Here is a 14371-nt window from a genome sequence, read left to right as displayed (position 1 = left end):
CGCCACTTCCCTCCCCATATTCCAAGATTAAGATAGTAGCCTATACAAAAAGCACTTCATACTATCATAAAAAAAATCGTTAAAACGAATAGCTATTTGCAATTTGACAAAACACTGGTCCTCATTTTGCGAATGCGAGGACGATATAAGCCTGTTGCATTTAGTTAGATGTCCGAGTCACGCATAATGTTTGAAAAGCACTGGCTCGTAATCACAATAATTTAACACACGACAGTTGGATAGCCTACTTCATCATGTCCCCATGCCTACATTTTTGTTAGTAGCATAGAGATCGTTAAAAACAATAAAGTATGGCTCTCCGTTTGGGACATCGAAAACTTATATTTTTAATAGACTACCGTCGAAGATGTTGACTTGCAAAAGCCTCGGGATAACACGTTATCTCCACTATCATCAGTCATGCCCCTTGATCATTGTGGGGAATGAAATAAAAGTTTGAGAACCACTGGCTTAACAAGTTACCTGCAGTCCAGAACACAGAATCTGTTGCAATATTCTGATGATCGGCGATGATATCGGCAAATGTTTGTTTTCCAAAGTAAGAATTTCACTTCACCATGCACCTTCGACAATGAATAGCTCATTACACTTGATAGGTACTGTTAAACGTAGGCCTACCTGGTATCATTACAAACATTATTCTATGTCCTAAAACTGGCATATTTTATGGCATTGTGTCATGTAAGTTCGTTGCAAAATCTAGAGAAATGTGTGAGGTGGTCAGTGGTGGACAATTGAGACACACATTGGATTGTGTTATTACTTTCCACACTATCCACAGCTGTGGTAGGCCTATCAGGGGCAGGAGGATTACTGTTAGCGCAGACTTTATATAAAATTCTCCAACAGAAGGCCTTTGCTTCGCTTCTGTAATCTCGGCTTCATTGAAAATGAGGGCTTCCCTCAATGACCCTCCGAGAATAAATAAAGGTTGAATGAATGAATGAATGCCCAAAATAAAGGCCTGTGGTTTGTGCAGCCTACAGTAAAATAACAGACCCGCCAGAATGTGCGTTATGATGCTTTTTTACGAGCAAGATGTTTTTGGTACCCTACGCACACTGCATGTTCTTAAATAACAATGATCATCAGTAATATTCGACCATTAATTTGGGTAAATGGGCAAGCGTGACCACCTTGATTGGCTGATGATTGTAACGCGGGCATGATTCCAAACACCTCCCTTACGATGATGAGTGACAGGTCTCAGAATGCGTGCGCTACACAAGGACGGAAGATGATGAATAACTGGGGCCGTAGGCTATTCACAAAGGCTTTTATCTTACTAGTAGGCTGCTCCTAAATCGCACTTAAAGATTTTAGATTTCAAAACATTGCAACGTAAAATGCCACAAAAAAACTTTTAGGTCTAAAAATGCTTTGTGAATTACTTTTTGTGAATAAATTAGGAGTCCTAAAGTTAGGAGTGACACGCCCATTATTTTTAGGAGTTGCTCCTAAATTCGCCAGATAGGAGCTACTTTTGGCCCCTGAATAAAAAGGCCTAGCCTAAATGAATCAAGGCAAAACAAATAGCCTAGTAGCCTAATGAAACATACGGATTGATGTAGTATCTTTGTAACATTATTAAATTATTCTGTTACTATGCCTACGTTTGCAAAAGAGAACATTTTAATTTGATTCACAATAATGTTACATTTAATTTACATGTTGACAATGATTACCCTAGTTTTGGTTGTTGTTGGCGGCGTTATTGCATGTTAGTTATGCCTACAATGCAAAATTGCTTCCTCACGATTGGAAGCTCCTGTGGCTGCATAGGATTTCAAAACACGGCAAAATGCCGCAGGTTTGTGAATAGGTCTGTGAGTAAGGAGTCCTCTTGACTTCTTTTAAGCTGTCAGAGGTGGGAAGGTGTGATTTGTTGGGGGCAGGGCCGGATTAACTGGGCACAAATGTCTGATGGCCCCCCTTCCCCCCAGCCAACGTGAATCGGGTGGTTAGTTAATAGGCCTATCGTGAAGTTTTTTCTGCCATCTAAGGCACGAGCGCATCTGTGAGGCCAAGCCTCACCAAGTAGCTTGTTTGTTTACAACTAACATTCCATTTAATTAAACTGCTTTGTAGGTTATGCCGAAATAGTTTTCAACATTTTGAATATTAGTGTCGGGTGAATTGAAATGTTCTCAAAGTAGCCTTATGGCTGAAAGCTGCTTGGGATCCCCCCCGCCAAGCAATATAACCATACAAACGCGCTTCCTGCACTCATTGTTTCAAAAGGAGTCATTTTGGCTTTGTCAGAACTGAAGAGCTGTGGACGGCACGGCACGGTATGCCCAATTAAAATAAATTAACGCAACACAACACAGACCCCGCTTCTCTCGCGTCAGTCACTGACATGAACGAAACACAGAACCCGCTTCTCTCACGGCAGTCACTGACAGTAACCTAGAATAAATGCATGGGGAAAAACACTTCCCCATGACAAAGACATCGTAAAACACTGAAAGTTAATATTTTGTCACTAGCAACATACATCTGTCCTTTGTCAAATGTGTTATGTTCCAAGTAGCCTATGCATATTTCTGCTTCATAAAGTTGAACAAATACATTTGCTTATTTCACAGAAAAATATAAATAGCCAGTTAGGGTCTACAGTGCAGAGTTGGTAAGTTATGGTAGGCCAACTTGCAGTGAACATACAAACAGGGGAAATTCTTTCTCTTGTAGCTGAGTAGCCTCAGGTGCGCACGTAGACATAAGGCAAACATGCTCTCACGACAATAACGCCGTTAAACTTAAATAGGTTAACATCCCTCTGAGTTCGCCTTCAAGCAAGGAAAACTATGATTTGAAGACATCTGTTTCGTTGGAAGGGCAAGGGGTAGCAACAGGGCAACACAGAGACAGGCCCGATGGCAGGGCTGTTATGAGAGTATTAAAATATGGGATATTCTACGGGAAAACATTAAAACGGCAAGACAGCGGGGGAAAGTTAAAATACGTGATAAACACGGAAAAAGTTGGCATGCATTGTTTCGGTCCCCGTGCACAGGGATTATTTGTCATATTATTAATCACATATGATTATTTGTGAAATTGTGCAAACAGGCGCAACACATTTGAAAAGGAAGGACTGATAGCATGCAAGCTCACGAGAAAGATGGATTTAAGAACGTTATCGCAGTGTGTAGCTGTGGCGCGGGCGGAAGACAGCGACAATTGGGAGGGTCATGTCATGTCTTTTTTAACAATTCTGTCGGAGGGTCATTGAACAATTTCTAGCAGGCAAGAGAGGGTCATGCAACTTGCAACTGAAGCACTCAAAATTCCTCCGGTGGCCCCTTCAATAAACGAACAGTCCCTAGATTGCTGCTGGGCTATATGTCTTGGTTCATGTCTGTTAACAACTCATTGCCGTCAAACGCACAGCCTATCTCGCGGTTGCATCCATTACAAACAAACATGCAATGTGAACGTCTGGGATTGGGGAGAGCACTAAATGCTCTACTGAATAAGCACGAAGTCAAACCTTTAAATGAAAAACACTCTTTAATAATCAAAAAAATAAAAATAAACCGCTGATGAAGTAAACTTGTGACCATCAAAAATCGTTTATCGCCTGTAGGCTAACTCCGTGATAACAGGACGTAACAGGAAGGCATTTGGCTGAGCAACGGAGGTTAATATGCTCTATATTTTGTCCAAATTATGTCTGTCTATCATCGTTGCACTCGGAGAAAACCAGAATGTTTAATTTGTCCTGCGTTTCTTCTACGGCTGCAAACGGGATTCACTCGCAGTTAACCAAATATTTCTTTATTAGGGCAGGGCAGGCATATTTCAAGTCCTACACCCACTCTGCTGGCCATTGAGAGGACACTGGTCAAGTCACTGGAAAAGACGCCTACAGTAGTTGATACGACAGGGTCACAGAGGAACATAGGGCAGAATTTACGTATAAATAAATAGACAATTTTTATGATGTAGGCCCGAAAATGAGATTTCCCTCTTTGAAAGACCAGCAGCCGCCACTGCTCCCACAGTATAAGCTGAAGTATGGACTAATTTGGGCTTTCACATGATGGTGTCTTCATTATAATGTCATAGCTTTTCTAAAATTAGACTTACAAAAATCACTATAAATCGCCCTATGCACAATATCAAAATATTATTGTGATATATGTATTGTATCACCAGGTTCTTGCCAATACACAGCCCTTTTATTTTTTTTATATAAAATTCAGCATTTTTTAAAATAGGCCTATACTATGCACATTGCAATATAAAGTCAAATTCTATTACAATGTTATGTATTTATGTATCCAGAAGACTTCTAAGTGATTACATTTAACCAAAATGATTAATAACCCTTAACCCTTAAAGGGGTAGGTTTTTGAACATTTTGAACAAGTTCCGCAACAATTGAAGGTTCTAAAATTCTATGTTGAATTCAATGAACCCAGATATTCTTTAGAATGTTAATTTCCCAACATTCCCGTCTCACCGGTGTGACGGTACTCCTTTAAGGGTTAATTCTTGAATTTAAACATGAAATAGGCTTCTTGAATGTGCTTGATATGCATATTATGCTAGCCTAGAAATCTAGACGCGCCCCTAGCGGCTAGTCTAGCAACTCTCCGTTGGCTTGTGAGCTCCAGAAATCGAAACTCAATCAGGCCAATGAAATCGTGTATAGAGTCGTTAGGTGGGCTTAACATAATGATTGATGGCAGAGTTGCAACGGTTTGGCTTGAATTCCCTGCTACTTGAAAACAAATAAGATGGATGTTGCTGTTGGCGAACAGTGTGACACGAGTTAAGCTTTTATTAAGTTGGCAAACGTTTGAACTAGCCAACTAGCTCCGCTGGTGGGAAACGCATGGGACTCATAGCACTGCCGCTGTCCTATTGCGTGCAGAGGGAATTTGAAAGACAACTGATTATCCCGCCCCTCGGACTGAACACTGCAAACGGTGAGTGCCCAGTGGCCAGTTGCACAAAGCACCTTTAGTTAAGTTTTTCCCTTAAAATCTGATTTAAGGGTCCCTTAAAATAAAAACGGTTGCACAAACACCCTTAAGTTTTCTCCTTATCTTGGTCTTATACTTAAGTAATCCCTTAAAGTTCGTTAAAACCGTTGCACAAAAGCCCTTAACGAGAAAACTAAGGGAAATATTTAAGGTACTTTCAGCGCTCCCTTTAACCGTTATCGAAATATGGCTGAGTTCATGATTGTAAACCATTGTAAACATGTTCCGAGATGTGTTTTCCGCGACCGAGAAAACCCGCTGGATACATTAACTGATGGGAAGTTATTGCTAGATTACAAATTTGACCGGCGGTCAATTTGTGAGTTGTCTGACCGTCTGGAGTTGGATCACCCTACTTTCCGCAGCTGTGCGCTACCAGCGGTACTGCAATTAATGATCGCTCTGCGATTTTCAGGGTTCGTACACCTATTCCAAGATCAAATTCAAGCACTTTTAAGATCAATTTTTTAAGCTTTTACAGCGGTGGCAAATGACATTATACGAATATACTAACTCAAAATGATTTTCACTTTTTTATCATTTAAAGATGGTTTTAACAGACAAAATTGTGTTTCTTAATAGCAGGAAAAGAAATTAAAGGAAAACTTAAAAATGTGTCACCTGTCTGGAAGTAGACTTTGCTTGCTATCTAACTGGCTGAGTCAATATACCAAAAAAATTCTTTGCTGAATATGTGAACTCAAACTAATGTTAAGGCTGCTCTTTCATGACAGTCAAGACTGATTATGTCTCTTTCTTGCCTACAACGGCATGCAGACAGGCCTACATTTGTTATCATGAGCTACCAACCAGTAGGCTAACAATGCGGAGATGTGACGTTGGGTGATGTAAAGATGACTGAGTTGTCATATAATTGGATAAATTTAACTTCTTGCCAGAAGGCACGATATGCACATATGCATGGTCAAGTCAAGTCAAGTCAAGTCAAGTTTATTTATATAGCACATTTCATACACAGAGGTCATTCAATGTGCTTTACATAAACAAAACCAAACGATAATAACAAATAAAAGCATAGAAGGGCAATATAGTCAAAGAATAGTTAAAAGGTAAAGATCATAATAAAAAAGAAAACATAAAACACAAGGTAAAATCATTTAAAAATAAAGAATAATTAGTAAGCAAAAACAAAGGCAAAAGTAGTAAAAAAAGTAATAAAAGACAAAGTAGAATAATTATCGAGGCAGATTCAGAATTTGTAACTCGGCACAGTTAGCAGAAAGCGTCTGAGAACAGTTTGGTCTTAAGTCTAGATTTAAAACTGGCTACAGTTGGGGCCTTTTTAATGTCATCCGAAAGTTGGTTCCACAGCTGAGCCGCATAGCAGCTAAAAGCTGCTTCACCATGTTTAGTTCTAACTGTAGGTTTTACTAGCAGGTTTTTCACCTGGGACCTGAGAGGACGAGAAGGTGTGTACTGCTGAAGCATGTCTGACAAGTATTTAGGTCCTGCTCCATTTACTGATTTATAAACAAGCAATAGTGCTTTAAAGTCAATTCTTTGACTTACTGGAAGCCAGTGCAAGGACTTAAGAATTGGAGTAATGTGGTCAGTTCTTTTAGTTTTTGTTAGAGTCCTAGCTGCTGCATTTTGTATCACCTGAAGCTGTTTAATAGTCTTTTTAGGAAGGCCTGTGAACAGTCCATTGCAGTAATCAACCCTGCAATGGTGTTTTAATGTCTTTCCACTTGTAGAGCCTATAAGCATTAAACCACAAAACTGAGCTAAAGTTTGACATGACCAAGCCAGGAGGTCATGGGTGTTGATAGAAATGTTGCCCCCCGCGAAATTCTATGGGGGTCCGGGGGCATGCCCCCAAGGAAGAAAAAAATTAAAAATAACCCCTTAAATGATGACTTATGGTGAATATTGCAGAAACTAATAGATACATTTACATAAATATAATTTATACATTATAGCATAAATCACACTTAGAAATACAGCCTATTAGGCATATGGTACATTTATAAAAGAGCAAAGTAGCCTATATATGCCTATGAAAGACTTAGCCTTTACATTACAGCCCTCTATGGTTATCATGATCATTTTGCCGTATGACGTAGAAACATTTGTTCAGTTTATAACATGTTTTGTTTATAACTTAAACCAACACACTTTTCCACAATATTCTACTTTTTTAGATGCACCTGTATATTTCAAGAGCATTTTCTCCAATTGGTTTTGAAGATATTTATACTGATCTCTGCTCCATCTTTATTTAAGAATGCTCTGCTTCTCCTCATCATAGTGAATGTTGCATTTATAAATTGCAGGGTCATAGGCTGCGGAGCTTGTACCTTCTGACACAGTGAGTGTCACATCTTGTCTCTCACTCACTTGTGAGGGCCCTTTGCCTATTATTTCCCTCCCTTCTCCTAACTCTTTCTCCTCATGTCCACCTTTCTGCCTGATTTCCCTTCTCCCGTCTCCTGTGTAAATAACTGACCGATAATCAATATCATGCTTAGATAATATCCATATAAATATCTACTATCTAGGCTACTATCTATATGCTACTATTGGTCCAGACTCTGATATCTAATTGTCAGTGCAGGTTAGCTAGCTGCAACTCCACTGAATTTCAGCATAACATTTTGAGTAGGCCTTGAAGTCAGCCTTTGTTCAGGTCTGACGATTATTTATTTTGGACAATGGATTTGTGGGTATTGAAGTTTATTTGAGCTGCGTGAGACACTGTGTTGCGTCGTTAGTTAGGACATAGCTCCGCGATAGCAGTCAACTCTACTTTCGTTTTGACATGTCAGAGGTATATCTACAACTACGTGTTGCGTGACGCTGCATTGATGCAAGGATAATTGTCTTGTCGGCTATTTTTAGTTAATGAATAAAACGAAATTTGAAGAAAGAAAGGTGACCTCTATCAGATACGGCCATAGACATGACTGGTCCGGTTTTGCATTCACATGCCATAAAGTTTCGTCTCCCTCTTCAACCTAACTTTTTCCTTGTCTTCCAATGATTGGAGCTAAGTAGCCTATTCAATAATATGTTAGCTTTAATGGCGACCTAGCTAGCAATGCACCTGTAAGACCCTAGGCCTACATGATTTCTGTTCAGCAGTCCAAAATAGCTGTTTTCTAACCAACGCTCATTGAAACGGCAACCTCACTTCATGTTGATGGTCATCTCCGACTGTGTGCAGGGGGGCGTTGTCACGCATGAAAACAGACTGGCAGATCAGTCACATAGCCTACGCAGATCGGTGCGCAACCGAGGACCATGGCGGAGAAGTTTTAATTTTAAACTCTCCGACGTTCTGTATCTAATAAGCTAACTATTCCGTCAGATAGCTATTTGTGTCAAAAGAAATACACTTACAATTTTAAGCATTTTCAAGCACTTTATCCGAAAGGCAAGCACTTTTCAAACCTTGAAAACGCAACATTAAAATTCAAGCATTTTCAAGGATTTCAAGCACCCATACGAACACTGGATTTTATGCTACTGGGACTTTACAGTCTGTGGTAGCGGACGTCTTTCACGTACACAGATCGACAGTCTGCCGCGTAATCCATCACGTTTCAAATGCCCTTTCTAGGCTCCTTAACACCGAGGTGAAATTTCCATCAAAACCGGAGGAGGACGAAATAGCAGCACATTTCTTCGACGTTGCCGGCTTCCCACGAGTGTGTGGGGTGATAGATGGGACCCACATCAGGATCCAAGCGCCTGTACAGTATGAAGACCAATTTGTAAATAGAAAAAAATACCATTCAATAAATGTACAGTTAGTTTGTAATCATGAAAGCAAAATAATCAACATCGTGGCACAGTGGCCTGGAAGCACGCATGATGCGCGCATTCTCGAAGAAAGCAACCTTGCACGGGAGTTTGAGGAGGGTAGACACAAGGGCATCCTTCTGGGTGACAGTGGCTACCCATGTCGTTCCTGGCTGATGCCACCTTTTAGGAATCCGGGAAACAGACCTCAGGCAAGTTGTCTAAATTGTAGCCAGGCCTGATAGGCAGTTTGACCTAAATATGTATCCTAATTAGTTGTGACTGATGCCATTATGTTCATCTCCAATCCCATACAACAGGAGAACTACAACGCCAGTCTGTGCAAAACCCGTTCAATTATTGAATGTGTCAACATGGTGAGCTACGCGTGGAACCGGGCAGGGCATGCAAAATAATTCTTGCATGTGCAGTGTTATTTAACCTGTCAAAGGACTTCGCAGGAGTTGAGGAAGACCTACCGGAGGCCATTGAACAGGTCGAAGAGGATGGGGAGGGAGGAGTTGAACTTAGTGGGAACATTGTAAGGGAAACCATGGTCAACAATTTCTTTAGCTAAATTAGGCTACAACAATGAATAAATAACTATTATGAATCACAGTCAGTCTAACTCATTTGATTACATGGAATAAAATGGTGATACACATTTAATTATTAATATATGATTTATTGATTGTGTAACTGGACTTATTCTTCAGTCAAGGTTAATGTTATTGATTCCCCAGCCAATTTGCTTAATTTATGCTGCAGCAAAACACTTTGCATTGTCAAATTATTTTTTTCAATTTCAAATTTTTCTATTTCTAATTGTAATTTATTTTTCTGAAGAAGCAAAACTTCTTTTTGCAGGGCCAATACGTCGTCCGAGGTTTCTTCGTTGTTTCTGTAATGAAAAGAAAAGAACAAAAGTAGCCTAATTAGGTCTGGTGGTTACATAGGCTAAACGTCAGCTTTTTGCTGCAATAAGACAGGCCTTGCCTAAATTGCATAGGCAGTTATATAGAACATCTGTATTTTATAAGACTACCATGTTTAGGATTGTAACACCATATGTAACATTTGAATATGGAAACATCAAAGTGTCATCAATAACTTACTTTTCCGCTCTCCGTCTTTTTTGCGCTTGGGCTGGCACAGGGATCACCTCATGCAGGACAACAGGGACATCGCGTTCACCCCTTGTTTCTTTATCTGGCTCACTGCAGAAGGTTTTGATGGTTAACTATACAATCATGCCATTAAAGATAGGATAATGTCATTAGGCTAATTAAGCTCAAACTAAAGAATATTATCAGGCTATCTACCTTTCCATTATGACACCGCTCTCCTGTCCACCAGCAATCCCCATTACTGTGGGTGAGTCCCTACCAATGATGTCGGCAACCATTGCAGCATCGCTTGAAATTGGTTTTGGAGCTGATCCACCACCTAAAAAATTATATTTGTATGGAAATAAACTTCGTTAGTAACATCAGGTAACATGAATTACGTTATAGGCAGTCAAGGCCAATGTTAAACGGACGCATGCTAACGTTAGTTAGCTAACTAGCTAAGTTAACAGCGGATGATGTACAGTCTAGTTTATAATTAATATTCATAACTTGTAGCATAATGAAAGCAATCACAGATTAATAGTTTGTTAGAGGGAAATATAATTGTTATTATGAACGACACCAGAACAGAAATATCAATGTCAATGACCATCAGTGACAAATTAATAACGGTTCTAACGTTAGACTAACTGGGCCAAGTTAACGAAAAGTTAGGCCTAGCCGTTGACTTGATTTATCTTGAGTCTGCAGTTAAAACATATCTTAAAAGTTATTCTTAACTTACCAGTTCCATTGGACTCCCTCCTAAAGCAGGACATCTCCTTCTTGGCCATCACAGTTAGATTCTCTAACTTTTTTTGTATTTCTGGTACACTCCTCTTCACCGTACTTCTCGCATTAATTTTAGCAGTGATTTCTTCCCAATTTTTGTTTTTTGTTTGCTGTTATTGTCGGGTCAAATTTACTTTTTAGTATAGTTTCTCGTTTACTGTATTCTTCAAGAAGAATAACTTTTTCGTCCTCTGTCCAATTTGGCTTCCTTGCCTTCTTTTCCTCCATTTTGAGTTGATAGTTTTGTAGTGTTTGTCTAACGTTATCGCAGGCAACGTTACCGTTACAGGTAGGCCTAGCCTACACAGGTGCGAGCGAGGTCTCCATGGAAACTATAGAATTTTCGTGTCGGAAAATCTCTTTCAATGCAGTAAATCCCTTAACGATTTTCTTAACTAAGGAAACAATTTAAGGCATTCTGTGCAACACCCTTAAGTAAATCCCTTACCTAAGGAGAATTTAAGCTTTAAGGGTCATACTTAAGGGAAAAAACTTAAGGTGCTTTGTGCAACCGGCCACAGACCCTACATTTTAATGTGGGTCTGGCTCGTCAGGCTAATATTATGCAAGTTTTGAAGGTAAACTTGGTTTTCCATTGGATGTCTGCTCATTCTGGCTGATACATTTATCACTGCCTTGATTGCCAAGTGTCACTTACAATGAAAGTTCAAAATGACTTTGGCGCAAACATGGCAAGAAATCTGATTAAAAATCAGGGCTTAAATTTCACTGCGGGATTGCGGGTATTGCGCATAATTTGTTCAAGTCCCGCAACTCTAGCCATCATAATGCGAGAAATTCCCGCATACACTTTTACAGCCTGTCTGATGACGTTAATATAGCCTAATCATTAAGTGGCGTGAATGCGGTGCTATTGACCGGACTGATCAACTACCGAGTTGAATTGAACATAGCCTCATGCAGACGCACACACACACGGAGAGAGAGAGAGAACCACTTTGCGCTTACGCAAATAGGCTACGCTACCATGGCAAGCTTTTACATCTGGAAAGAGCTCCTTGGTAACTATCCTGCTAGCTCAGGTCACGTCAACACTTGATCCCAGAAAGATTGTCTTCGACATGTTAGTTTTTTGAACATTTATTGTATCTAATGACATAGAAAACATAATGATTTGCATACACATACCGCACTATGCACAACTTTTATTCACTAGCGACTATAGCCTAAAACCGTCAGGTTGAAGGGGGGCTAATTACTCCATAGAATTACTCTCACGTATTTTCTTAAAGTGACAGGCACTCAATTACACCTACTCATCAGCAATGTGCACTCAATTGGACCTACACACCACATTAAAGATATGCCTAAGTGTTATAGGTTAAACGTCAATATGAGGCATTCAAATTACTAAATATGTTTAGCTACTAGTAATCACTAGTAAAATGCTATACTTTAAAAAAAATGCATTATTAAATAAATACACTCTATATGAATTCAAAAATATATGATAGAAACACATCACATAAGCTATCATTTTCAGTGTGTGTTTGTGTGTGTGGAGAGAGTCAAGCAGAATCTAGGATGTCCACTGTTGTGAATGATCCCACTACAGTATATATTACTGATGACGTCAGGGTGGTGGGGGCCCCAAAATCAAACACTTTTTTAAAAAAAGTATCGAAGTATTGAAATCGCAATTCTTGACTTGGTATCAGAATCGACCCCCAAATTGTGTAAATCCCCCCTACATGAATAACCTAAGGGGGGAATTCCCCCCCATTTTGAAAAATGAATTTTAAGCCCTGAAAAATGCAAAGCAGCTCTTTGTGTGGCTCTCTTTTCATTTTAAAACAATCTGATGCAAAAGCTGATGTTGCTGTGTTGCCTAGACCTGCATTCACCACATTCCAGGTTTAACATTGCTGTTGTGCAACAGTTTTGCTAAAGTTAAAGAAGAAATCTTTGTAACAGAGACTTGAAACTACCACGTTACTCAAACAACAACCAGCTTGCAAGTAGCCTACGATGAAAGTGATAATATGCCATGTCATAATGACATAATAAAATAATGTAAAAATGCTATGGCTGATACACTTTTTACTTTGGGCCACCTGAAAACCCATAGGCACAACTACATGAATATCTCTGCTTTTAAGTTGGGCCCTTTTATTATAGAGTTTGACTACAGGAACCAATCTGCGTGGGTAACAGCAAGCAAGGCAAGTACAGTATGAGCGCAACACATTCATCAATTTCTTGCCACTTTTAAAAGTAGCTTAGTCTGTGGCTATTGGCCACTAATTTTGGTAACGAAAAGTTATCATCTGCCAATTCAACCATCATCTGATGTTTTACAGTCATATAAGGGACAGAAGACACCTGTCGTTCCCACCAGCAACCCACTAGCCTAGGCTATAGGTCTGCAAATAATGTCAAACTTGACACAGCGCAAGTTTACTTAATTTAACCTATCAGTGCTCTCCGGTCAGGTTTACGCAGTCTCTGCCATGCAGCCTAGGCTACAAAGTTTCATACGTTTATAAAAACGATAGAAGGCCATAAGGGCAACATAGTCGCTTACTGTTTAATGACCCATGGTTTCCATCTTCAAAGTGCGAGCCATAATCTATAGGGCCCTGGTTAATGCTTTCCGTCAAAAGTGGTTGAGTTTCCATGTGATCCGCGATTAGTAGGCTAACTCCTTGTTTGTTGAGTATGATTCCTTCCTGGGATAGATGGGTCACTGATCTTCGTTTTCACGACAATAAAGAAAAGACTGAAAAATAAGACCACATGCTTGATTACGGAAGTCACGTTTTATGACGATTGAAATTGGAATGCAAGTAGCTTTTTACCTGTAAATGAGCGCGAAGCCTGACAACTTCTGAACTTGTGGCCGATCTTCCGCTCACTGCATGAAGTTATTTGAGGAACCGCGAGTGTAAAGCTGACAGCTCCTCCCATATGTCATTTTCTGTTACAGGAGCCTGTAAACACCTTTATAAAACGCGCTGCTTTCTGTCACCTCAACCGCCGTCTCAGAGGCGGACTATTTGCTATTCAGGCGATTTCGTTTTCCACCCGCATGTTTGGCCTGTAGACCGTATTGCAGAAGTTAAGTTTACTATGCTGGTTGAACGTTGCTGCTACATTTAGACAGGTAGCCTACATTGACACTGAAAATGTGACTGGACTCTTCTGAGATTTCGAAGTAGCCTAACTGCAGCACTAGGCTAGGTCACTGACAAAAGTCTTGTCACCTTTTTTTTTTTTTTTTTTTTTTTTGAGAAGACAAACAAACCAGAACCGTTTCAATAGCACAAGCACAACACAACTGAAACAACAATTGGTTTCCCCAAATTCAACACAAAATATTACAAAATGCTGCATGAAGTGAATACTGTCAAACTGACACTTAAGTCTTGTCACCCTTCACAAAAAGTGTCTTTTGCCCTGATAAAAGCACACCTTTCATTGTTAAAATTCAGTGCTATGGTTATGGGTAGTCAGGTGTCAGCTGTTGTAGCATTCCTGAGAAATATCAGTCCATTTCTAATGGACAATAGACGCATGTTTACTCACTTTACATTTCTATTGGTTTCTATGGACAGTATGATGTTATGTTATTATTTGCAGATCTTATACACAGATCTTAAACACTAATCCTGGCGCAGTGAGCTGCCTGCAACAACAGCAGCACTCGGGGAGCAGTGAGGGGTTAGGTGCCTT

The 14371-nt window shown here is 39.8% G+C and overlaps 1 protein-coding gene across 2 annotated transcripts in view; it reads right to left on the bottom strand.

Annotated features, from left to right (window-relative positions):
* LOC125307118 (two pore channel protein 2-like) overlaps positions 1–13607 on the bottom strand; it is a 278758-nt gene extending 265151 nt beyond the window's left edge. The window contains exons 1-2 of one of the 2 annotated variants that reach the window (XM_048262913.1): positions 13498–13607; positions 13224–13418 (exon numbers count right to left, since the gene is read on the bottom strand). In XM_048262913.1, the coding sequence (XP_048118870.1) occupies positions 13224–13317 (94 nt within the window). In that variant the 5' untranslated portion in view covers positions 13318–13418; positions 13498–13607. The remainder of the gene's footprint in view (positions 1–13223; positions 13419–13497) is intronic. The other variant, XM_048262914.1, reaches the window with a different exon arrangement.
* Between the last annotated feature and the right edge of the window lie 764 nt (positions 13608–14371).

The sequence above is a fragment of the Alosa alosa genome, chromosome 14 (assembly GCF_017589495.1).
Source record: "Alosa alosa isolate M-15738 ecotype Scorff River chromosome 14, AALO_Geno_1.1, whole genome shotgun sequence".
NCBI lineage: Eukaryota > Metazoa > Chordata > Actinopteri > Clupeiformes > Clupeidae > Alosa > Alosa alosa.
This window is presented reverse-complemented; position numbering and strand designations above follow the sequence as displayed.